The sequence below is a fragment of the Morus notabilis genome, unplaced genomic scaffold, assembly GCF_000414095.1.
Source record: "Morus notabilis unplaced genomic scaffold, ASM41409v2 Scaffold57, whole genome shotgun sequence".
Classification (NCBI taxonomy): Eukaryota; Viridiplantae; Streptophyta; class Magnoliopsida; order Rosales; family Moraceae; genus Morus; species Morus notabilis.
In genome coordinates, this window is record NW_010357689.1 from 22,833 (window position 1) to 50,615 (window position 27,783).

The 27,783-nt window shown below is 35.5% G+C and overlaps 1 protein-coding gene across 3 annotated transcripts; it reads right to left on the reverse strand.

Annotated features, from left to right (window-relative positions):
- Positions 1 to 297: 297 nt before the first annotated feature.
- LOC21401504 lies at positions 298 to 19,293 on the reverse strand. Of its 3 annotated transcripts, none has more exons than XM_024174481.1 (3): positions 19,149 to 19,293; positions 18,431 to 18,556; positions 298 to 1,183 (listed from the first exon to the last, which is right to left on the reverse strand). In XM_024174481.1, exon 3 carries the CDS (start codon positions 1,179 to 1,181, stop codon positions 411 to 413), a length of 771 nt encoding a protein of 256 aa, XP_024030249.1. In that variant the 5' UTR covers positions 1,182 to 1,183; positions 18,431 to 18,556; positions 19,149 to 19,293; the 3' UTR covers positions 298 to 410. The 3 variants fall into 3 exon arrangements, with proteins under 3 accessions (XP_024030249.1, XP_024030252.1, XP_010088910.1); XM_024174484.1 differs by having other exon boundaries at positions 18,431 to 18,702; XM_010090608.2 differs by lacking the exon at positions 18,431 to 18,556.
- Between the last annotated feature and the right edge of the window lie 8,490 nt (positions 19,294 to 27,783).

Sequence of the window (27,783 nt, forward strand, 5' to 3'; positions counted from 1 at the left end):
TAAATTAATAAATAGGTCAAATTATTGTTTTCATCTATAACTTATCTGATTATGAATTATAACTTGATAAGTTATTGTCCATAACTTATCTAGTTATGAACTATAACTTGACAAATTTGTCCATAACTTATCTGGTTATAAACCATAACTTAACAAGTTATGGTCTATTAATTTCTATAACTAAAAAATAGCCTATATACTTTCTTAAGCTTTTCATATTGGCCTATTTCCTACTATTTTCTTTTATTTTAAATCACAAAGATTCAGAAATTAGCGCCAAAAACTTTAATCTCCATGGAGCCAAATGCCTTGTCAATGTCTAGATAAAGTATTAAGAAACAAAAAGTAGCAAACAAATCGAAGGGACAGATATGTACATGGAAAATTTATTTATCTTTTCCTACTATATGTTAATTCAAAGAGATCTCCGAAATGGCAGCAATAACATCATCGAGTGACTCTTCTTTCAGATCTTTCCCTGCACTAGAATCATCAAAAGCTGATGGTTCAGATTGAAGGTCACTTTCTTTAAGAATCTTGTTCAACTGCTTATCAAGCTCATTTTCCTCTGCTGGAATGTCCAAATCCCAGACCCTGAAGATATCCTTAGATGACGGCTCTATCTCATCCACCGACGAACTCGAATCAGAACCTGACATGATAGTTTGAGTCTCTTTCAAACCATTAGTGTAACTTGGCAGAAACGGATTCCCTACAAAAGCTAGCGACTGCAAATCATCGATGTCCTTGGTCCGAAAATTGCCATTACTACTCTCAGCTTCTTCCTTGATAGGAGAAGTAGCATTAGCAGTTCTTGTGAACTCTTGAATTTCTTCTCCCATTTCCAGAGACTGATCAGCTTCTGCACCCTCTCTGGAAGTAAGCATCTCAAAGTTGCTTTCCGTAGGGCGTCTATCACTCGCAGATGCAGGCGAATTGTATAATTCTGGCTGATAGGTCAGAACTTCCAGCAAGGCATCTTTCATTGAATTCCAGTTGCCATCAGATATTTCAGGTTCTTTGATCAAGCAGGAGTCCACCCAAGCAATATCTTCTGGAGAAAGCATATCTCGTTTCTCATCAGAGCCCTGAGAATCACGAATAAAAGAAGAAGAGGAAGAGGAAGAAGAGCCTTCCATTCTTACTTCGCCTTCCGTTGTTACTTCATCCTCTACAGCCATGTCTACAGAATTCGCACGCAGCAATGTTAGGAAGGAAGATAAAAGTTTATTTGTAGGAAATAGTAAAACTCATATAGCCTGATCATATGAAAGCTTCAAAAGCCTACAGACTGCCGAAAGATATAGTGCACCTGCCATCAAGGGCAAAATGACATTGAGAAAATATCTTGCAAACATCAAAATGTCCTGATTTTGAACCATCTCGAATAGACATAGCATTATTTCTTTCATACCATTTGTTTATGCATATGACACAGGAATTTCTTCCATACAATTTATTTATTCACGTAAGATTTGCATTAAGTAAACATGTTAATTAATGAATAGATCAAAACCAACTGACAACATCTCAGAAGATAAATTATCAAAACAAAAAAAAAATCTCAGAAGATAAAGATATAAATAAATAAACAAGGATACTAGGGAAAACAAACGAATCTCTAATTGGAATTCAATTTCGTAAAAGAATATATAAAATGACCTATCATGTCATACTTAAATTAATAAAAATAGGCACTAGAAACTGTTGAAAGTCTTTATTAGTAAACCAAAAAAAGAAAAAGGTCAGATTATAATTTTTGTCCCTATTCAACAAGTAAATATCTTCCAAGAAATTTTTCGAGGATCCATCTTCTTGGCAGGCGTTTGATTCTGAGGAGAACCCAGGACAAAGTTTTTTGTATTACACCAGTTCTTAGTTCTACAAAGCTTCTATAGCAAAGTTTCACCTTTTTTTTTATATATGCCAAAATAAATTTACAAGAAAACAATGTGAGATAAAAGGCCATTGCTTTGATTACAGTTCAATAATTTTCCGCTCTAAAGCTCTTAACAAAAACAAGCCCAGAAAATTAACTTTAAAAAACTGTTCTTAGAAGTCAAAAAATCAAAATTTGAATTAGAATAACACTAACAATGTGATTCCTCATAAACATTCTTCTAGTATGTTTTCACACCTTAAGTCACTAGCGAAAACAATTCAGATAAAATCTTTGTTGTTCTTTTTTTTTTTTTTTTTCTATTTCCCTGAAGTAGAAGAAAGTATCTATTAACCAATAGATACAACAATGGTGGACGATATCTAACCATTAAAATGCTTCTTTCTATCCAAAAACCAAATAAGGATAAATCATGTATCATAAAAAACAACACATAAAATTTATCAAACTGCCTGAATGAAGAAATAAGATATGAGGACAATTATTTGAGAATGAAAAGCCAAATACAAAACAGACCTTAAAAATTAAAAAATAAATAAATAATATACTAAGTAGGATATAAATAATAAACTAGTGGCATGATTAAGGAAAATAAATAGAAAAATATCCAGCGTATGTATTTGAAGATTGCAATATTCAACCAAAAGGTTGATTTTTTATTTTTTATTTTTTTATTTAGTAAGAGGGAGTAAGGAAGTAAGGCCTTCATTACCAACCTCTTTTTAATACATAGCAAAGTAAAACACTATTAGGGAATCACAACAACAACAACAAGCCTTAATCCCAACTTAATTGGGGTCGGCTATATGGATTTCACTTTTCCACGCAACTCTGTTCGAAATTAAACTTTCCTGAAGGCCTAGATCTAAAATGTCTTTCCTAACTACTTCGCTTTACAAAATTCTTGGTCTACCCTCTCTCTCCTAGTATTAGGTATAAGAATGTCTTCCCAAGCACGAACGGGTGCTTCTAGCGGTCTACGTTGGACATGCCCGTACTACCTCAAGCGGCCTTCGCACACCTTATCTTCTATTGGTGCTACACCTACTTTACTACGAATAACTTCATTCCTTATGCGATCAATTCTCGTATGGCCACTCATCCATCTTAACATACGCATTTCTGCCACACTCATCTTAGATATATGTTGTCTCTTAATGGCCCAACATTCACTACCATATAACATAGCTGGGCGGATTAAAGTCCTATAGAACTTTCCTTTCAACTTAATAGGCATCTTGTTATCACATAAAACTCCCGTAGCATTCTTACACTTAACCCACCCTGCCTTAATCATATGTTGAATATCTTCTTCTATATCTCTTTCATACTGCACTATAGACCCAAGGTACCTAAACTTCCTACAAGCCTCAATCTCCACACCATCTAAAGAAATTCCAACACTCTAATTACTTGAGTTATTAAACCTACAATGCATGTATTCAGTTTTCGTCCTACTTAACTTAAATCCCTTCGTCTCGAGAGTCTGTCTCTACAGTTCTAACTTACGGTTAACTCCTTCATCAACTAAAACTATATCCTCTGCAAAAAGCATACACCAAAAAACTCTATCTTGGATTTCTCTTGTCAGCTCATCCACCACGATGGTGAAAAGATAAGGACTAAGAGCATATCCTTGATGAAGGCCGATCCGAATGGGAACTCTGTTGTGTAGCCTCCAGCAATTCTCACATTCGTGACCACCCCATCGTACATGTCCTTAATTACCTTGATATACCTCACATGCACTTCTCTCTTTTCTAGCACCCACCATAAAACTTCCCTCGGCACCCTATCATATGCCTTTTCTAAATCTATAAAGACCATACGTAGATCTGTCTTGGTTTCTCTGTACCTTTCCATCAGCATCCTAAGACTAGTTGAAATAAGAAATAAGAGACATTATTGACTTGTGAAATAAAAGTAATTGATGAAATGCAGTTATCCTAATAAGGAGAAAATTTTTAATAACTCTATCCAAAAGTAACTATCCATGTTGGTAGAAATCAACAAAAAGGATAATAGTAATAAGATTACTATATATATATATATATATTAAAGATTTTTTTTTATTTTTATAGGAAACGGAATTTCATTAATCAAATGAAAACTGTACAGAAGATCTAGATGGATGGGAGATCCACCCGGAGACTACAAAAAAAAAAAAAAAAAAAAAAAAAAAAAAAAAAAAAAAAAAAAAACTAATTACAAAAACTCCCCCTGAACTATACCTCTGGTAACACTTTGTCCCTAAATCTTTAAAACGTAACATCCGTTTCCTCTTAACAGTGAAATCTTAACAACAAAAAAAAACCCTCTGTTAGATTTTTTTAACGGACATTTAACATTTAATTTGTTATTTTGGGGTATTTTGATAGTTTATGGTTTAAAATTAGTTTGAATTTAAAACTAACTAAATTTTAACTTTTAATTATGATACATCTATTATTGATTGAATGTAAGTTAAAAATTTTATATATCTTTTTTTAGTAGAATAAAAAATTTACGAAGTTTTTTTTTTAATATTTAAATTAGTTTAAATTCAAATTAAAAATTTTAAACCACAAAATTATCAAAATATCCTCAAAATAGCAAAATAAATGTCAATTTCAGTTAAAAACCTAACGGATGGGGCTTTTTTGTTAACATTTCATTGTCAGGGGGAACGGATATTACGTTTTAAAGATCAAGGGGTAAAGAATTATAAGGGGTATAATTCAAGGGGAATTTTTGTTATTAGTCCAAAAAAAACTTACAAAAAAAACCACCAAAACAGAAAAGACTATACGACCAAGCTAAAAACAGCCAACACTCATAAAAACAAACAGGGAGACACCAGAACAGACTAAACCAGAATATCTTACCAACTAAGCAAAATCAAGGATAAAGGAAAATCCTTAAATGATTTATCTGTAAAAGCTCAGAGAGATGCAAGAAATTTCGCCTTCTCAAATAAGTCCCTCTAGAAGCATCTCCTTCTTCAAAGATCCTCTGATTTCTCTCAAGCCAAACTACACATAGTGTGGCTAAAACCATGGCTTTCCACACTGTTTTACCTTTCTTCCCCCTTCCAAAACCAAATAGGTCTTCTACCAGAATTGCGTTGCTTTGGGCAGGAAAGACCCAAGAAAGAGAAGCAGCTCCCAAAACCTTAGTCCATAATCCCCCAGCCACCTCACAATGGAGGAATAAACGATCCACTGATTCCGCATTCTCTCTGCACGATAAGGATGTTTGTTCTGCACTAAGACACTAGTGTTCAGTTTCTTATGTAAGAACAACCAAGAAAAGACCTTAACCTGAATAAGAGCACATGATTTCCAGATAAAGTCAAAAGGTTCGATGATAGAATTATTTGGACACTGAACCAGGGACAGGAAAAAGGAATTTACAAGAGAACTTTGGATCTACAATCCAAATTCGAGAATCAGGACGCAAAGAATTTGGGGAAAAGTTTTGCAATGAATTAAGGAGCTCCAAAAAATCTCCGCATTCTCTATCATTCAGATTCCTTCTAAATCTACAATTCCAATTCAATTGAGATCCCTCCTCACACACCAGAATATCTTCAATTTTTAACTCCTCACACACCAGAATGTCTTCAATTTTTAACTCCTCCCTCACCAAATTATACAATCTAGGAAAGGCGGCTGCAAAAGGTAGATCAGCACACCATTTATCTTCCCAAAACCTCACACGACTACCAACCCACCCACCTTCCAACTCACTCTCTCAAGAAAGGAGTCCAGACCCTAAGAAATAAATTTCAAATTTCCAAGGATTCCTGTGAGTACCTCTAGTAACAAGGTTAAGAGTCCCAGCCATTGGATTGCAATCCATATTCGCTCCTAATAATTGTGGCCCACAGAGAGTTGTTCCAAGGAAAACCGCCATAACCATTTACTGAAAAGAGCTTGACTTTTCTTCAACAAATTCCAAATTCCCAAACTCCCATCTTTTTTACTAAGGGAAACAACCTTCCAAGCAACCAGATTATCAACCGTCTCCTCTAACCCGTCCCACAAGAACCATCTCATACGAGCTTCAATCTCCTTCGCAACACCCACTGGCAATTTGAAGAGGGAGAGAAAATAAATCGAAATGCTCGACAACACTGATTGTATAAGAGTAGGCCTTCCTCACCTAGAAAGGAAACCTTTTTTCCATCCATCCAATCTGTTGAAATTCAAACTAGCCGAGAATTAGATGAGTGATAGGCTCCTAGAATCGTGGGATAATAGCTAAGGTTCTGTTGTAAGCTAATCCCTATAAATGTGTAAAGTAGTTCCTAATATCTAGGAGTTCTCTTACGATAAGATCTTATTTTTCTTGTGTATAAATATCCTTTCCGGTTCATTCAATTAATAAGAGGAAATTCAGATTATTCCAAACTTCATGGTATCAAAGCCCTAGGTTCTCTAAACCATAATTTCCTAGCCGTCATCTCTAGCCAACCCTCACCATGGCCGAATCCGAGCAAACCTCCGGAGACTCATCATCTGTCTCTCAGAATGTTTCTTCCAATCCTCAGAACACAAATGACAATAATCTTACTCCCATCACCAGCCACAAACTTAATGGACACAACTATCTTCAATGGTCTCAGACCATGATGATGTTCATTAGTGGAAGAAGCCGTGATGACTATATCAACGGTGCTGCTGTCCAACCAGGCACCAGTGATCCCAAATTCAAGACATGGAGAGCAGAAAATAATATGGTCATGTCTTGGCTAATCAATTCAATGACGACGGAAATAGGTGAGAATTTCCTTCTCTACACAACTGCCAACGAAATCTGGGATGCAGTCCGTGACACCTTCTCTAGCAGTGAAAATACTGCTAAACTTTTCCATGTGGAGAGTATCCTCCAGGACCTACGTCAAGGAGATCAACCGGTAACCACCTACTTCACCACTTTGACGCGGTATTGGCAGCAGCTGGATTTATTCGAAACTCACGAGTGGAAGTGCTCGGATGACAGCAAATACTTCAAGAAAATAGTGGAGATCAAACGCATCTTCAAATTTCTAATGGGGCTGGACAAATCTCTTGATGAAGTACGCGGACGGATTTTAGGCACCAAACTTATTCCGAGTCTTCGTGAAGTGTTCTTTGAGGTACGTCGGGAGGAAAGCCACAAACGAATTATGATGGGACGATCCGATTCAATCCCTGATGGATCAGCCCTTGCAGCAACCCGAGAGAATCAGTTCTCTTTAGAGCCAGCCGCCCTTGCTATTCGCGGAATACCACAGAACTCTCGTCGAGGACGCCCTTGGTGTGACCACTGCAAGAAGCCAGGTCACACAAAAGAAACATGTTGGAAGCTACACGGAAAACCCTCCGATTGGAAGCCAAGTCGTACCTCTGGAGATCGTGACAGCCGTGGAAATATTGCCACAGCAGAATCCACAAGGTCTCAAAGCCAGATCCCCTTCACTAAAGACCAACTGGAAATACTGCAGCAGCTGATCAACAAGGCACAAATCTCGGCAGAAGGGTCATCACAAGGCACGAGCAACCTTGCACTCCATGTAGCCAAGTCACCGTCACCTTGGATAGTCGACTCAGGAGCCTCCGACCACATGACAGGTGATAGAATGTTATTCACAAGTTATATTCCATGTCAGAACTATCAAACAGTCCGAATAGCCAATGGTACACATTCACGAGTGGCTGGAACAGGAACCATAAAGCTTTCAAAGACTCTTACCATCCACTCAGTATTATTTGTTCCTGACTTAAGATTGTAACCTATTCTCTGTGAGCAAATTGACTAATGAACTCAACTGCGAGACTAAGTTTTTTGCTAAATCTTGTGTTTTTCAGGACTTGAGTTCGGGAAAGATGATTGGCAGTGCTGACCTATGTGCAGGCTTGTGCCTTCTCAACTCAGCCACCACCTCAGCTTGCTCCCAGGCCAATAAAACAGATGTCAGCCCACAATGTTGGTTTGCCAATAGTCTAGAGTCTATGAGTCACACAAATAAAGATAGTGCAATCTTAATGTGGCACTATAGGTTAGGTCATCCAAATTTCATGTACTTGAAACACTTGTTTCCATCATTGTTCATTAATAAAAATCCCAAGTTTCTTCAATGTGATATTTGCCAGTTATCTAAACACACCCGAAGCACTTACTCACCCCGTCCATACAAACCAACTCATCTGTTCTCCCTTATCCACGATGATATTTGGGGCCCAAACAAAATTCCAAATATCACCGGAGCAAGATGGTTTCTACTATTAATAGATGATCATACCCGTATAAGTTGGACATTCCTCATGAAAGACAAGTCTAAAACCAGCCAAATATTCAAAAACTTCCATAAGATGATCCAAACACAATTTCAAACAAACATCCAAATCTTCAAAACAGATAATGCCCGGGATTTCTTCAATTCCATTCTTGGTCCCTACCTCACATCCTCTGGCATTGTTCATCAAAGTTCCTGCGTAGATACCCCACAACAAAATGGGGTGGCTGAACGCAAAAATCGACATATCCTAGAGGTGGCCCGATCCTTACTATTTCAATCCAATGTTCCCAAAAAATTTTGGGGTGAAGCAATCCTCACTGCCACCTATCTCATAAATAGGATGCCCTCACGTATACTCACATTCAAAACCCCATTGGAAACTCTCCTAAAGTGCTACCCAAAATCACATTTGGTCACACAAATTCCCCTCAAAATTTTCGGATGCACTGCATTCATTCATATTCATTCTCATAATCGTAGTAAACTTGATGAAAGAGCACTCAAGTGCATCTTCATGGGGTATTCATCAAACAAAAAGGGATACAAATGTTTTTCACCTACCACAAACAAATTCTATCATACGATGGACATCACCTTCTTTGAAAACAAACCTTACTTCTCCAATTTCAAGCTTCAGGGGGAGATTAGCACACATGAACCACAAAATTGGGACTGGACTTCTCTCATTGATTATGGCTCACTCTCTCCTACTCTCTCTGGCCTACCTGATCCGAACATATCCTCATTAAGTACAGTAAGCTCTCTACCGTGTCCCCCTCCTCCTCGGCCAAACATGTCTCCTCCACCGAGTCCTTCCTCCACCAATTCAATTCCATATCCCAATCATCTCACCCTTCCTAATGATGCCATAAAAGTATTTATCCGGAGAAAGCATTTGCCTAAACAAGGTCAGCAACATCATGACTCAATCCCGAGTTCAAGAAATCCTGAGACAACACAAGGTAAAGTGGATCTTAGTATGCAAATTGACGGTGAATATACAGAGAGGCCCACGGAACAAAACTTAGACTTAGAGCTGCCCATTGCTCAGAGAAAAGGAGTCCGGTCATGCACTAAGCACCCCATCTGCATTCACCTGACCTATGCAAACCTGTCCCAGAAGTTCAGGGCATTTGTGACAGCCCTCGACAAAATTCAGATCCCAGCAACAGTTCAAGAAGCCCTACAAGTCCCGGAATGGCGAGCGGCAACCTTGGAAGAGTACAGTGCACTTGAAAAGAATGGAACATGGAGTCTAACACCTTTACCGCCTGGAAAGCACACAGTTGGATGCAAATGAATTTTTTCAGTCAAACAAAAGGCAGACGGAAGAATAGACAGATTCAAGGCACGATTAGTGGCAAAAGGATTCACACAGTCATACAGAATTGACTATCAGGAGACATTTGCACCTGTAGCCAAATTCAATACGGTACGTGTTTTACTATCTATTGCCGTAAACCAAGATTGGCCGCTGCTCCAATTAGATGTGAAAAACGCATTCCTGAATGGAGATTTAGTCGAAGAAGTATATATGGATATCCCTCCTGGGTTCGAGGATGATCAAACAAAGGGAAAGGTATGCAAGCTTAGAAAGTCACTGTACGGGCTTAAACAATCGCCCCGAGCATGGTTCGACAGATTCACAAAAGTACTAAAACTTGATGGCTACACTCAATCTCAGGCCGACTACACATTGTTTATCAAACACTATACCGACAACAGGGTGATAATCCTAATCGTTTATGTTGATGACATAGTACTCACAGGGAATCATGAAGAAGAAATACGCAGACTCAAGGCCCTCCTTTCCAAGGAATTTGAAATCAAGGACTTGGGACTCCTAAGGTATTTCCTGGGAATGGAGGTAGCAAGATCAAGCGAAGGGATTTCAGTCTCTCAATGCAAGTACGTGTTAGATCTACTACAAGAAACCGGTATGAGTGGATGCCGACCAGCCGAAACTCCCATGGATCCCAACACTAAATTAAAACCTCGGACTGAAGAAAAACCAGTGGATAAAGGGCAGTATCAACACTTGGTAGGAAGACTAATCTACCTCACTCACACTCGCCCGGACATAAGCTTTGCCGTAAGCCGTGTTAGTCAATTCCTAAACAATCCATCCGAAGATCATATGGAGGCAGTAACTCGCATTCTCAGGTACCTTAAAAGGGATCCAGGAAAGGGATTATTATTCAAGAAGACAGCCAATCAGCTCTTAGAAATCTACACAGATGCAGATTGGGCAGGATCACAAGTGACCGAAAGTCCACCTCAGGGTATTGCTCCTATATCTGGGGAAATTTGGTCACATGGCGCAGCAAGAAGCAACCAGTGGTAGCACGCAGCAGCGCCGAGGCAGAGTTTAGGGCTTTAGCCCAGGGCATTTGCGAGGGAATATGGCTAAAACGACTACTGGATGAACTCAGAATTGTCATCTCAAGACCAATCCAGATGATGTGTGACAACCAATCAGCCATAGCAATTGCCAAGAATCTCGTCCATCATGACAGAATGAAACACGTGGAGATTGACAGACACTTCATCAGTGAGAAAATAGAAGGCAACATCATATCACTGAGTCATGTTCCATCACAACACCAAGTCGCAGACATCCTTACAAAGTCCCTCTTCAGGCCCAACTTCACGGAACTGAGCTCTAAGCTGGGTCTAATGAGTATATACCGCCTAGTTTGAGGGGGAGTGTTGAAATTCAAACTAGCCGAGAATTAGATGAGTGATAGGCTCCTAGAATCGTGGGATAATAGCTAAGGTTATGTTGTAAGCTAATCCCTATAAATGTGTAAAGTAGTTCCTAATATCTAGGAGTTCTCTTAGGATAAGATCTTATTTTTCTTGTGTATAAATATCCTTTCCGGTTCATTCAATTAATAAGAGGAAATTCAGATTATTCCAAACTTCACAATCTTTTTGAAATCTTTTCCTCACCTAGAAAGGAAACCTTTTTTCCATCCATCCAATCTTTTTGAAATCTTTTCCATCATCGGGTTCCAAAACTCCCTAGATGAGGAATTTCCTCCTAAAGGTTATCCCAAATGCTTCATTGGCCAAGAGCCCACATCACACCCCAACTCCCGGGCCAAACCTTGAATTACCTCTTCCTCCAGGTTGATCCCATTCAATGTACGTTTCCCCTTATTTATTCTCAAACCCGAGCACTTTCATTTTTTTTAATAAGACCAAAAAAACAAAAAACAAAAAAAAAATAGAAGACCAAAATAGAAATACAAAAACACTGTACAAAACTCATGAAGAAATATAGAGGAAAATTCTCCTCTGATGATTTATTACGTGAAAGGCAAAGGCCTTATATAGAGAAGCTTGACCACAGGTCTGTCAATGAATCTCCACAAATATAGAAACTAACAATCCCTTAATTTACGGAAAAGATCACAAAATTAAAAACTAGAGAGATAATAAGAAACAACCTTCCTTATCCCTTTATTTGGAAACAACCTAATAGGAAACAAATCCCATAGAAAATAGGGAACAAGAACAGGGAAATTCGTCAACACTCCCCCTCAAGCTAGGTTTCCAAGATTCAACATGCCCAGCTTGTCAATCTGTCTTTCGAACATCTTCCTAGCTAGAGCTTTTGTTAGTACATCTGCAACTTGATCACCAGTAGACACATAGGTTATGCACAGTATACCATCCACAATTTTTTCTTTGATAAAGTGTCTATCCACTTCCACATGTTTTGTTCGATCATGATGGACTGGATTATGGGAAATACTTATGGCCGCCTTATTATCATAGTAAATCTTTAGAGGGAGATTTATTTTCATCTCCAATTCTTCAAGCAATAGTTTCGGCCATAGCATTTCACAAATACCGTGAGCCACGGCTCGAAATTTAGCCTCAGCACTGCTCCGGGCCACAACTGTTTGTTTCTTGCTTCGCCAAGTAACCAGACTGCCCCATACAAATGTACAATACCCTGAAGTAGACCTCCTGTCTTCAATAGAACCTGCCCAATCTGCATCAGTGAATCCCTCGATACTCCTGGACTCATTCCTGCTGAAAAACAAACCTTTACCAGGCGATCCTTTGAGGTACTTTAGGATTCGGGGTACAACCTCCATGTGTTCTTCGCAGGGAGCGTGCATGTACTGACTAACAACACTCACAGCGAATGCAATATCTGGTCTGGTGTGGGAAAGATAGATGAGCTTTCCAACTAGTCGCTGGTATCTCCCAGTATCAACAAGAGTTCCATCTTTCTTGTCTCCTATCTTTATTATGGAGTCCATAGGTGTGTCTACCGGTTTACAGCCTAGCATTCTTGTTTCCTTTAACAGATCCAAGACATACTTTCTTTGAGTGATTGATATTCCTTTCTTGTTTCTAGCAACCTCCATACCAAGAAAGTACCGTAATGGTACAAGATCTTTTATCTCGAATTCAACTGCCAATCTAGTTTTCAGTCTTGTCATCTCCATTGTATCGTTTCCTGTCAAAATTATGTCATCCACATAGACAATAAGAATTGTACTCTTACCATCTTTGTGTCGATAAAAGAGGGTATGGTCGGTATGAGCTTGCCTATACCCCTGCTGTAAGACCGCCTTAGTGAATCTGCCAAACCAGGCCCTTGGGGACTGCTTCAAACCATAGAGAGCTTTGTTTAGTCTGCAGATCAAGGCCGCAAGAGGGAGTTCCGACGCCGGAGAGACGTAGGTCTCATGGAGGAGCGCGAGATCCGTCGCGATCTGGGGTTGGGTGGTCCGGATCTGCAGCGTGAGGGGTTGTTCGATGACGGGAAGAGGGCGGACGGAGGTCGCGACCGTCGGGAGAGGGTGGCGGAGCTTGTTCGGCGACGGCAATCGGAGTGGGAGCCGGAGTTAGAGGAGGAGAGGCTTGCTCCAGGGCTGGGACGACATGGGTACTCTCGGAACAGGGAACCCATCCCTGTTTTGGTCGCGGTTGGAGCTGATTCCGGACCGATTTGTACCGGGCATCGCGATTCCGGCGTGAAAGGGGCTGATCCGGTGCTACAGAGACAGATCCCGGCGCAACGGAGGCTGGGCTCGACGATTTGGCTGCTTTTTGGATAGGGCATCCCGATTCCGGCGTGGAAGGGTTTGGTTCCGGTGCTACGGAGACAGATTCCGGCGCGACAGAGGCTAGGCTCGACGATTTGGCTGCTGTTTGGATAGGGCCTCACGATTCCGGCGTGAAAGGGGTCGATTCCGGTGCTACAGAGACAGATTCCGGCGGAATTGTAGTGGAGTCTCGCAATTCCGACTCGATTAAGGCTGATCCTGGTGAGATTGGTGTTGTTTTCGAAAATTCCAACCAAATTTGGAGCGGGTCTCATGATTCTAACACTGTTGAGGGTGTTTCCGGCGAGGTTGGGGCTGATTCCGGCCCGGTTTGGACTGGGCTTCGCAATTCCGGCGTGAAAGGGGCTGGTTCCGGTGCCACGGAGGCAGATTCTGGCAGAATTGGAGTGGACCCATGAATTCCGACGCCCTTAATGCTGGGTTTTGTGATTTTGACGCCATTGGGGCTAGCTCCGGCGAGATGATGGCCAAGACGTGGAATTCCGATGCGAAATCCGGCGATTTTGGGGCTGAATTCTGAAATTCTGTTTAGAAGTGGGCTGGGTCTAGTGTTTTCGGTATGGGCAGAGCCAATTTTGGGGTTGAGCCTCGTAATTACAATATTAGTTGGCCTAATTCTGGTGCTCGGGCAGTCAGGCCTCAAAACTTTAACACGTTTGGGGCTGGGAATGGTACGATTGCAGCTGAGTATGAAGAAATTGGTGAGAGTGAAGTTGAAAGGTTGATGTCCTAGTTGGCTAAGAAGGAAACTCCCTTAGTGAGGATTGATTTGTCAATATTTTTTGTGACCATTGATGAGCTTGCGCAGAGAGTTTCAAATGAATTGATAGATGTTGTGGTTGCTTTCCAAAATACAAAGAAGATGGAGAAGAAAGTAATTGATTGGCTCCAATTTGAAAACGTGACTAATGAGGACAACATCAATTTGGGGACTCCAATCAAGGAACTAACAAAGCCTTTTGTTCTTAATCATTTAGATGTTATTTTTCAATTGTATTTCTTGATTTTCACCTTGAGGACAAGGTGATTCTTTGGGGCGCGGGTAATGTTAGAAACCTAATATTTAGAAGTCTTTTTCAATAGTCTTAAGGAGAGTATAAATGGGGGGTTAAGTTGCTAGGGAGGGGGAAATCAGATTTGTAGCGAGTATCTAGTGCTGTGCACTATTTTGGAGGTCGGGGATCCTCGAAACCGCTCATCTATCTTGTAATTTTTCATTTTTAGTATTGTTAATGAAGATCAGATTTGTAGAGAGTGTCTAGTGCTGTGCACTATTTTGGAGGTCAAGGGTCCTCCAAACCGCCCATCTTGTAATTTTCCATTTTTAGTATTGTTAATGAAGCATAGATTTTCGGGATCCTAACAAGGAGCTTCTCTCTCTTAAGCTCTTCTAACTATGTTACTCTTCTATAGGCATTCTCAAAATCAATCTTGAACACCAATCCTTCTCGGTTTACCATCTCGATTTACCATTGACCAAAATGGAAAAGTTTGCCGAACTATAATACACCCCATGATCCTTTTAATCCATCTCTGACCAAAACCCTTCTCCAAAACTTACCTTAAAAAATTCCAATTTACATGATCATAGGCATTCTCAAAATCAATCTTGAACACCAACCCTTCTATACCCTCCACTCTATATTATTCAAGAACCTCATTAGCCACCAAGACACTATCCAAAATCTGTCTACCCTTTATTAAAGCACTTTGACTCTTGGAAATTGTATCCCCCAACACTTCCATCAATCGATTGGCCAACACCTTAGCAATAGGCTTCAGACTAGACTTATTGGCCTAAAATCCTTAACTTTCCAAGAGTCCTTTTTTGGAATGAGACAGATAAAAGTGTGGTTTGTATTTCGATTCACTTCTCCATTATTGAAAACTTCCTCCAACACTTTTTAACAAATCACCTTTAATCACATCCCAACATGTTTGATAAAAAACCCATTGAGAAACCGTCTGGGCCCGGTGACTTATAAATCACAGATGAAAAAACCGCCTCATGAATCTCCTTCTCGTCAAAAGGTCTTTCCAACCAATCAACCCTCTCTACTTGGATTGGGTGCCACTCTAAGCCCTCAAACGACCACTGCATTGTTGATTCCTACTTATAATTTCTCATAATATTCAATCAGCTCTTTCAACACATCCTCAATATTTTGTACGACCTCTCCATTCTCTTTTTCCAGCCTAGAAATCAAGCTTTTATTCCTCCAGTTGTTCACTAAATTGTGAAACAACTTGGAATTAGCATCCCCATCTTTCACCCACCTACGTCTCATTTTTTGTCTCCACATAATCAATTCCTTAAAAATCACCTCCTCAAGCGAATTCCTCAAAACTTTCCTCTCGCTTCTTTCTTCATTTAGCCCCTTGCCCTCCTCTCTTCTATCTAACAAATCAATCTTAGCTGATAATTCACTCTTGATCAGCCTCACATCTCCAAACAACTCTTTGTTCCACTCCTTCACGGACACTATCATACTCCTTACATTCTCAGAAAATTTGTAACCTTCCTTTCCTGCCATGAAACATATCCAGTCTTATCTTCGTGATCTTACACCCCTTCCTATCTCCCTCTTCTATAAAAATAGTACTCCTTACCATACCTCCATGCACCCTTGAGAGCTTCAAATATACTCCTCTCATATTGCTAAACGTTTCCACCAATCGACTGAAGCTTGAGTTAGAGAATTTGCAGGCATATCCCTTTTTAGCTTCACAGCTACAGACCAAGTCCAGCGTGTCACTGAACTAGGCTGCTGCATCCAAGGTTTTAAAAGGCAGAATCGGGCCTCGAGGCATTTTGCCTTTACGAGGCAAGGCGTAAGCCTCAAGGCACTTTGAGGCGTAAGCCTCAAAAAATGCCTATAAAAAAATTAGGAAAAAATAATAATACTAACAAAAACTAAATCCATACTTAATAATCATTAAAAACAAGAAATTTAACCAAACATCCACATAAAGAGAAGTCTATTTCACTACTAGAAGCGTAAAAAAGACTAAATAATTATCAAATCCTAATATCATAAGGTTCATAATGCACTTCTAAAAGCCTAATCTCCTAACTCATCAACCATCATCACTACTAAGAAAAGAAGAGTATTTGCCCGTGCGAGGAAGGAGGAGGAGAGACGGTTGTGCAAGTGGCTGGCTGCTTCTTTTGTTATTAGGGTTTTTTCTTAGTCATTAAGGGCCTGGGTACTTTGGGCTTTTTAAAACTTTTGGGCCAACATGTTAAAATAACCCACCAAAAGACCCTTTGCAGAGAGGTGGGCGCCTCACTAACCACCTGAGGCGCCGCTCAAAGGCGTGCGCCTCAAGTGGCTGAGGCGCACGCCTCAACACCTACCCTATAAGGTGTAGGAGTTGAGGCACTTTTCCAGCGCCTCGCCACGAGGCGTGCCTCAAGGCGTGCGCCTCTGACGCTTTTTAAAACCATGGCTGCATCAAGGGAAATATTGATGAAAAACTTTTGATTTTGTATGGCTTCCTCAATCCTAATGAAACTACCATCATTGCCCAAAGCTAAACGAAATGATTTAGAACCAATTCTATATTCCTAATAAAATCGGTTGAAAGAAGATGCCATTTTGGCTGATTACTAATTGGAAATGTACGAATGACCCCTAGAATTCTAGAGAGCAGGTAGAGCTTCTCTCTCTAACCATATATGAAGATCTAGCCCATAAAATTTCTCTTCAGGAGTTACACATTAATAAAGCAATTAAAGCTATATCCTGACTTGGTATCCCTGCTTCCCAGTTTTAATTTTGGTATCATTACCTTTCCTGCCCAGAATCCTACCCCACCCTTTTTTACTTCTTAAGGGTAATTGTACAGCAGTTAGCAAGTACTACATTCAACAAGGGTCTTCTAAAACAATAGATACATAATGGAAGAGACAAAATCCTTCAAAAGGGAAGTTTTTTTTAAAGAATTATAAAGATGAGAAAGAGTGACTTATAAGGAAACTTAAATAATGTAGCATGTAGATCTAAATCATTAACTTCTATGTTATTTAATAATAATAACTAAATATAATCATAAGAAGTTGTCATCATAATAACTAGATAATGTGAGTAAAACTTTAAGAAAAGAACTATTGAAACACCCATAAGGGAGACTATTTAAACTCTTACATGAAGAGACCAGTGAAACTCAAGAGGAAAGAATATTACACTGACTAAAGAAAATTGTGAAGTACGAGAAAAATATCAATTGTAACAAAACAGATAGAGAAAATCATTAGAGTAAAGTATAACTATGATACGAGACAATGACGTAGATTATTATATACAGTTAAACATCAACATGTATAGCAGAATTTGAGTCAATAGGAAAAACAATCAATCAGGTAAAGGAACAAGCATAAAACCTTCGCATAATGCAACAAGTGCAGAAACGAACTAAAGAAACACCTAAGATAAACAAGGATAAACTCAAAGATATTCCATGAAAAAAATGGCATATAGTGGAAATACATATGGATTACAAAGAAGCTCCAACCAATCTAGTATAGAGATTTTAGTCAGGACAACATAAAAGAAATTGTAGAAGTTTACTACTTTCTAAAGTAACGAGATGATAAATAATACATTGTACTAAAACAATCAAATTATACAAAGTAGTACCATACTCTAATTGAATTACTCAAAGAAAAAACAAATTTACATAAACAAACTTCTGAATGTCAAAACAAATTCTTAAAATAAAGCAAAATATGAACAAGCGATGATAATAATAATAATAAAAATCCTTGTAAATCCATGAGATGAGACTCAAATTGAGAGGATACAGTTAATGATTAAAGGCAATGCTACGTCAGAACTGTACAGAATCACTTCCAATTAAGGGAGATCATAGATATCACTCAGTACCAAACAAGAGTTGAACACAACTACTTTCAAGATGGGAGGTTCGTTGAACTCGTCGAATGAAAGGTAAAGTAGAATATTTTCCATAGGCAAAACCAGAACAGAGACAAAATTGATTCGACGACAGATAAACCACCACAACGGTTATAAGAAAACGGTTACAAATGATTCAAATATGGAAGAATGTGGGTGTTTTCAATTAAGGTTACGTAATACACTTAAAAGGGACACAATTTGTTAGATTTCACAAACAAACATATCGAAAGTTTCAATAAAATCAGAGAGAGAGAGAGACCTTTTCCGAATAGAGGCAAGGAACGCAGGGACCAGAATGAGAGCAATCGAAGGTGGCGTTACTTCCTCGGGGTTTATTTGAAACTGAGCAGAACTCTACTCCCAATTCCTCCGATTTCATTTGTGCCTGGCCAAGGGCGTAAACGGAAAGTATTGTTCCGAGATTAAAGAGGATAATTTTACCAGATTCTTAGACGAGAGCAGCGAATGAAGGAGAAGATTTGCTTTTAGGTTATAGAGAGAGAAAGAGGACGATGAGTTTGTCCTATCGTTCTGACCAAAAAAAAAAAAGTGCTTGGTTGTCATTGTTTAGAAAAATTTCTACTTGTTGTTGTGTTTCTGATCGAAAAGCAAGAATCTTTATTGTTCTTCAGTAATATGATTTATGAATACTATCGTAGCAAAACATAGAATAGGCCATTGGGAAATTAGTTGACATAGTCAAATCTCCCCAAGAATCAAGTGCCTCAAACATGGCCTTAAAAAATCTTATAGTGTTCTTGAATGCCTAAATCAACATTTAACAGAAACCAAAGAGAAAACCATTTCTTCACATACAATTTCATTGTCATTTTCCATTGAAACAGAACTTCAAACCTTAAAGAAGAAAAACACCAAGAGAAAAACAACGCGGAAAAGATCAAATCACTGGAATATGATGGATAACGAGAGGAAGACACAAAAAAACTTGAAAATTGAAGATGAGATAGAAATCGCACCTTTGTGGTCTTGAAAACCCTAATTTTGAAGCGGAAAAGAGAAGCTGAAGTGGGAATCATGGACGATACCGGTAAAGCTTTAGGGACGTTTCGTATACATTAATCTTAAAGGTAAGAATCGGAATCTATAGATTACTATTTACAAGAATTGTCATTTTTACGTTCCTAAGAAAGTGAATTCTAGTGAATTCTATAGGATTCATTTTACCTTAAAAATTGAGTAATATGAATAACACTCAATAAAATGTTATTTAAATTCTTAAAAGTGTGTTTGGTTAAAGGATTTATGTCATGATTTGAATCATAATTCGTGACTCGTTACAGTATTTTTTTTCACAAAAAATACACATAAATTGAGAATAGTTCTGAATCATAATTCTGAATCCATCAACTAAACATATTCTTCCACTAATCATATTTTGCCCAGTCACTTAGCAGGCCAACCACTCACTAGAGGTCCGGTGACATTCGGCGTCCTGCTCAGACCACCCTAAGGTGTGAAAATTATAATCACTCAATTAAATAAAATTTAATTAGTTTAAAACAATTTAAAATTAATTTATAAGAAAAAATTATATTGTATTATTATGCACAACCAAATACCGTAAAATAACATTCCTAAGAATCTAATAAAAGATTTCTACGCATAACCAAATATGATAATGTAAATTTTTCAGGGAATCATATTACCCACCATCACTTTCTCAGGTATTTGATTCCTATTGATTACTACATATCAAACGCCCCCTTAACCAAACGTAACATGAAATGAAACTAGAAGCCACTTTGTAAAAATTTCCTTCTGAGTCCAGTTGGGACTCGAACGTGGGTTAATTTTGTCCCGTTTGGTTAAGTTCACACGTTTAAAGCTTCGTTTAGTGCGTTAATTCGAGTTTTTAATTTGAGTTGAGATGTGACTTTATGTGAAAGCTTTTTATTATAATAAAAAATTTAGATATGACTGTTTTTTAGAACTTTTTATCATAATAAAACTCAAATTTTAAACTCGAATCGGTGAAATGATCGGGGCCTAGATCATGGTATCTTTAGGCCTCATTCAGTTTGCTCATTTGAGTTTTCAGTTCGAGCTAAGATGTAACTTTAATTAGAGCTTTTAACTATAGCAGAAAAAGTTATATTTGAATTTTTGTGAGATTTTTTAATTGTAATAAAACTATAATTAAAAACTTGAATCGGCGAAATGAACGAGGCATTAATATACAGGTTTTCATGGGTTTAAATTCATAAATTTGATTTTGTTATAGTATTTTCTCTAAAAAAAAATTAAATTTCAAAAGTCATAATTAAAATCACTAGTTTAAACTCTCATTTGAATATACCAAAGCGGCAATTAGTGATTTTAATTATAAATTCAAATGTTGTGAGAGAACCTTTGGCAAGAATTTTTTTTTAAAAAAATTTTGAAAAAAAAAATATAATCATGTTTTAAACTCATGAAACAAATGGCATCTTAGTGATGTTAATAAGGTGAGTTTTGTTAAAAGGAATTTTTGCGACGTAAGTCCCTAAACTTTGTAACATTTGGCACTTAAATCCCTAGTTTAAGAATTAAGGCTCATTCTTTTTGCAAACGACTTGAAAATTTGAGTTGAAAAGTGAATTTATGTGAGAAAAATACTATAATAAAAATGTTAAATTTAAATTTTTGTAAGAGAAAATATTGTAAAAAAAATTTTAAGTTGTGAGTCAAATCGTGAAAAGAACAAAGCTTTTTCAAACTTGTAATTTGTTAGCACAATTAGTCCCTATTTTTGAGAATTTAAACACTCATGTCTCTAAACTATTATTTTGTTGGCACCTTTAGTCCCCATATTCATTTTGCTATTAAGTTCATAAGACATATTAATATTTTGAGACCTTTTTGGGATTTTTGTGTCATGAGTCTTCAAACTTTGTAACTTTTCACACTCAAATTTAGAAATTTAATTTCCCAAACTCCCCCGTTGTTTTTGCTGATTCGAGTTTAGAATTCAAGTTTTGCTACAGTAAAAAGCTCTCAGTAACAGTTACATCTAACTTTTTTGCTACAGTAAAAGCTCTTACACAACATCACATCTCAACTCAAATTAAAAACTCGAATTAGTGAACCGAACAGGCCCTTAATTTATTGGCACTGTTTAAATTCTATTTTAAGAATTTGGATACTCAGATCCTAAAACTCTTAGAGCATGTTTAGAGAATGGGTTCAAACTACCCTGGTTTAAATTCAAATAGTGTTATTTTTATTTTAAAAAGTGTTGAATTTAAAAGTTATGCTGCAATATTTTCACTTACAAAATTTAAATTCTAATTCAAACTACTTGATTTGAATCCATCTTCCAAACAGTCCCTTAATATGTTGGCAAATTTAATAACCGTCTTCATTTTGCTATTAAATGCATGAGACGTATCAATATTTTGAGATTTTTTGTGCCATAAGTCCCTAAAAATATATTCTTTTGACAAAAATGTCCCCAAAAGCTCTCCCTTTTCTTAAGTATAACATGTTTTGTTTTTTGTTTTTTTTTTGTCCAAAAATGCTATCAAAACTTAATACCCCAACATAAAGTTAATTGTGGTAATTAATGAGATTGTAAATGGGAAAAAAAATTATAAATGTCTTTGAGAAAATTGGTCATCCATTCCATTATATTTGGGGTAAGTTGTTTTAAAATTACAACGATGTAACTAAACAATAGTAATGCAACAATTAGTTGTCCAAGTACATACTTTTCTTTCTTAAAGATCTTTAGTATCATTAAAGATAATAAAAAGTATGTAATGGGACTGTACGTAATTAGATAAATAATTGTTGAGCTACTCTTATTTAGTTACATTGTCGTAATTTAAAACCAACTTACAGAAAATAATGATGGAATGGATTATCAATTTCCGCAATGATATTTATAAATTTTTTGTTTTTTTTTTTCGTTTATGATCTATAGTTTTGACATTAATTGCCATAATTAACTATATATTATGGACATAGGACACTAAAAAAAACCTTAAAATATTGACATCTCTTGTGACATTTAACAACAAAAAGGAGACGTGGACTAACAATGCGAACAAATTAAGAGTTAGGGGACCTAAATATCTAAATTCTTAAAATAGAGATGTAATGTGTCAATAGATAGAGTTTTGGGACCTAAGGGTGCGTTTGGAATTGGTTCCAAAACGTTTTTATTTTCTGTACGAAAATGAAAATGAAAACGTTTTTAGTTTCATTTTTGAATTATTTCTAAAAATGCATTTGGTAGTTTTATTTAGAGATTGATTTCAGTTTTAAAAAAAACTGAAACTGCGTTTGGTGGTTTAATTTTTGAAAACATGTAATAATATATTAAATAAATAATATTATTAAATATATTAAATAAATAATATATTAAATATATTAAATAAATAATATTATTAAATATATTATATAAATAATATTATTAAATATATTAAATAATAATATTAAATAATAATATATTAAATAAACATATATAATACAAAAACGGTTTCAGAAAAGAGGGAAGAAAATGAAAAAGAAAAAAAAAAGTGAAATCTGTTTTTCAGAAAACAGAAAACGAAAACAAGAAAATGAAAACACATTTTTTTCGTTTTCTGATTCCCACAAAAAGACAAAAACATTTTTGGTTTTGTTTTTTAAAAAAAATTGCACCAAACACGTTTTTAACACCCGTTTTCATTTTTTTGCTTTGAAAACCGTGAAAAACGAAAACGCAAACAAACGGGCCCTAAGTGTCCAAATTCTCAAAATGGAAACTAACGATGCTAACAAATTAAGGAGTTGTTCAGCAATTGAGTTTTTGAGTCAAAAACTCAAAAAAATAATTCGAGTTACAACTCTAATGTTGTTGTTGTTTAACCCTCGTTGTGCCTACCCTATAGCCCGATAAGCTATACACGGGCTATCCTTTATATGTATTCTTTATTTTTTATTGAAATAATTATATAAGATGCCTATTATTGAAGCCCTAATTAAGAAACGGGCATGTCAGCCCATTTCTCTTAGTTCATAATATTTACGGCTCTAACTTGGGTCCTGAAAGATTTTACTTTTTGAAATAAATTTTTGAGTGGATTTCTTTTATCTTTTTAGAATTAGTCTTTGTAAAAAATTTTAGGGAGAAAGAAGGAAATAGACCAAGACTTAAAATGAATTAAAATTAATATGCCAATAGTTTATATAAGTTAATAAATATGCCAAATTACTCTTTTCGTCCATAACTTGTCTGATTATGAACCATAACTTGACAAGTTATTGTCCATAATTGTCCATAACTTGTCTAGTAATGAACCATAACTTGACAAGTTTGTCTATAACTTATCTAGTTATGAACCATAACTTAACAAGTTATGATCTATTAATTTCTATAACTAAAAATTGGCCTATATAATTTCTTAAGCTTTTCATATTGGCCTATTTTTTTACTATTTTCCTAAATTTTGTTCCCCACATGAACCCTAAACTGAAAAAGTATCTTATGTTAATTTGTGGATAAAAAACCATTAAAGTGCACGGGAAGGCAAAAAATTAAAAGACTATCACTTTTCTTTAGATGCCTTTGAACTAAATTTGTTCAAGTAATAATCAATTGCTAAAACTTTATATTTAGTGATCCCCTTTGTAGTTTAGATTGATTATTGTCTATTTGATCGTTCCACACACTACTAGTCAAAAAAATGAGTAATTTTATTAGCTTTCCTCAACAAGTGGCATAACTTAGCTCTTTAAAAAGAAGATAATAAAATAAATACATATGCTGATAACACTCCAAACTCATTATAAAAGAAGAAAACTTATTTATAGTTAGATCGTCCTCAATGCATAATACTCCATATACTGGTGATTTAGACCCCAATATTAGGTTTAGTTTAGTATTGCTTTTTCGCTTCTAAAATCAGCTTCTGCTTGTAGTAAAAGCTATTTTAGTGTTTAGTAAATCTCTTCAAAAGTGTTTTTTGAATAATTTTTGAATCTATAGCCAAAATTAGAAGTAGCTAAAAGACAACTTTAAATTTTAAATTGCGCGGAAATCAACATAATACAATTTATAAACCTTTCATAATACTCATAATACCCCTAATAAAATTTAAAATTTACAATGTTTCTAATTTAAAATTCAGAGTCGTAATATAATATCATATAATATAATAGTAATATTATAACAAATAATATCATAATTATATTAATAACTCTAATATTATTATTTTATCATATAGTATGATATTATAATAATATTACAATTATTTTAATAATATGATATTATAATTATAATTATAATATGATATTATAATTATTATTTTATAATAATATTATAATGAAGGAAAACAGTAAACCAACAGTGGAGCTTCAAAGACGTCTAATTCTTTTGATGTTAACCGTTAAGAAATACGTTATTATTTTATTGATGAATTTTCACCGTTCACACGTGTTTTTTTTTATTTTTACGTGACTTTATGCAGATCTGATAGACAGAAAACTTAACTTACCAGTATATTGGCATACTGAAGAAAGTCCTCTCTTCATATATAATAGAAGTAAAAACTTTTTCTTTCGTTCGTAATATTGGAAAGTATTATACTTTTCAATGTTGTACTGTCATGGCTAATGGTTACATTAACATGGTTATAATGTTTTTACGAGTTCAAGTCGAGAATTTGAGTTAAAAAGTGAATTTATGTGAGAGAAAACATTCGAGTAAAAATATTAAATTTGAATATTATATTGTAATTATATATATTATATTATAATATAATATAATATAGTCGTAATTTTTAACTTTTCACATCAATTTAACCTTATAATTTACCAAACGCTATTACACTGATTTTGGAATCAGTACAGCTATTATAATTATAGTTTACCAAACACTTAACTGCTTTTTATAACAGTTATTTTTTTTCAGCGCAGCTAAAAGTAATTTTTTTTCAAAATCTATAGTAATACTAAACTAAGCCATAGTTCAAATTCTTAAAGAAGATGCAACCATCCCAAAACCTTAGGATAGAAAAATAATGTTAAATGAATCTAGGAATAAACTGAGATTCTTCAAGGAAATTGGAAACCCAAAATTTGAAACATATCTTATAACTACTTCGACAAAATAGCTATCATTTCCTTCATTTTTTTTTTTTTCTATAATCGACCCACCCAAGATCGTCGAGTGAAAGGTTATTGTATAGTTCGCTTTAAATTTTTTTTCAAATTACTATTAAAACTCTCACAAAGAAAGACTTACTAGTAAGAGCGTGCGAGTTGCATTAAAAATATTTTTATATTAAAACTGTAGCATGTCTCATTTAAACGTGAGATTGTTTTGCACATTGAATGAGGTAGACGATTTTATTTTCAAACCAAGCTAGTTCAACAACCACTTCATATGAATTGGTTAAAAAAACTTATTCTACAGATAAATTTAATAATGTGAAATCAGATAGAATTACGTTAGAGTCTGAATACTTGCTTATATTGATACCTAATTGTTTCATGTAATATAAAGGAACAAACTGCCCTTAAAATCTTGAGTAAAAGTTCAAACCAAAGGAGCAAGAAAAGATTCTTCATGTTTAAATTAAAAAGAGCTTGGAATAAGATGATTCACTATTTGATAGAAAGTTGCAAAAATGCGCATATCTATAATTTGAAGCATTTAATCAAATAGGTTGCAAGCATAACCCGTTAAATAGGAAGTCTAAGTTGTATACAAATTGCGTTATGAAGAATACAACTTTTATACCAATTCCATAACGAGCAAAACCCAAAAATCAATGTCACCTCAGCCTAAATCATAATCGTCAGACTGATAATTTGAACCTCACTAAGGACATTAGAAATCAATTATTGAATACAAAATAAGAGAGTATGATAGATCGTCATTCGTTGTTATGTCACCACTACTAATGGTATCTTATTGGGAGTTTCGGATAGGATTGAATCCTAAATCATCTCCAACCGTAAAACCATGCTCTGAGCTAGAGCACACATAAAGGAGAGGACAAATGTGGGTGACCTTGTCACTCTTGATTATAGGCATCATCACCTATTCAATTTCCAAATAATATCATTCGGTTCATTCTCACAAAAAAAAAAAAAAATTAGGACAAAAAAAAAAAAAAATTAGGACAAAAAAAAAAAAAAAAAAAAAAATTAGGACACACAAAACACAGAAATACGGATATACGGTGGTGCTAAAATCTTTTGGCCAGAGGACCCATAAATATGGTTGGTGCCAAAAGAGAGCTAATATCTACTTTTCAAGGGTTAAATAAATTTGGGTAGGTCATGAAAAAATCAATATTAACTCAACTACTCAACGAAAAAATTGTAGACTTTTATGGCATCCATATATATAACATAACCTTGTCAAGATTAGGGTAGGTTTTTCTATATAAAAAACAAAAAAAAAGGTAGGTTTTTTCCATAATTTTCGGACTTTGGAGTGGGAATATATATATTTTTTTCCTTCTTTTTTTCTCCCATTAATTGCCAACTAGGAGAATTGAAGTGACTATTAAAAGTTAAGGCTCTATAATTTAAGCAAAATACATGAGTGTCAATATAAAAAGCCTCATTTGCCATACTGGTTTTAATAATGCACTCAACCAATTTTTAGGATATTTGCATAAAAAAGGTTTATAACTTTCACAATCTCATTTTTTAAAAAAAATTTAGGATAGACATTTTTCAGTCATTATATTCAATCTATATATCTTCAACAATTTATGTTTTAACCAAAAAAAAAAAATCTTCAACAATTCATAACATGTAAATCTATGTTTCTTTTTTTTTTTAAATCTGGTTTAATTCTAAAGTAACCCAGAATCACGTGTGAGAATGTTATTGATGGAAAATCCTTAAAACCATTGCAACGACACTAATTTTTAAAGAATAAGAGTCAACCTAGTGATAACTTGCACACTCTCGTGAAAAATTAATGGATGGTTTTTCCAAATGGAATTCTGCTTTTTTGTTGACAATATGCCAACTTGGAATAATCAATCCAATTGAGAACTTTATCTTTGTTTAATCAATTAAATTCTCCTAGAGGTGAGATCACGATCCATCAAAAAATATACATATATATATATATATATATTCTGACAAAATAGATCCAATATAACTCCTTATAATAATTAAGAAACAAACAAAGTTATGAAACAAAGTTCAAGAGGATTAATTCTCTTTAGAAGAGGAATAATTCTCTTTAGAAGAGGACAAAACCCGTGATTTCACGAGATGTACACGAGCTTGCATGTAAAAGTGGAGATAGATCAAAGCCCATGATTATATCAAAGAAACCTCAGTTCTAATAATTAAATATAATTACAAATAGACGGTGAATGTCTAATCTTGGTAAAATAATAGGACATTTTTGCCTAGTGAATCTTTTCATTTATCTGCACTCCAATTTTTTTTTGTCTTTTTTGTGATTAATTAAAAAACAATTAGTATTGGATTCTCTCAAAATCTCAAAAAAGAAAAAGAAAAAAAGAAGTATTTGGTAAAGCAGAGTGGGATTGGATAAATACAAAACATCATCATAAATTTATGTCTTGAAAGCTTACAATTATTCTTTCTGTCTATTTTTTTTTTTCACCTCATACAGAGAAAAACATGGACTAC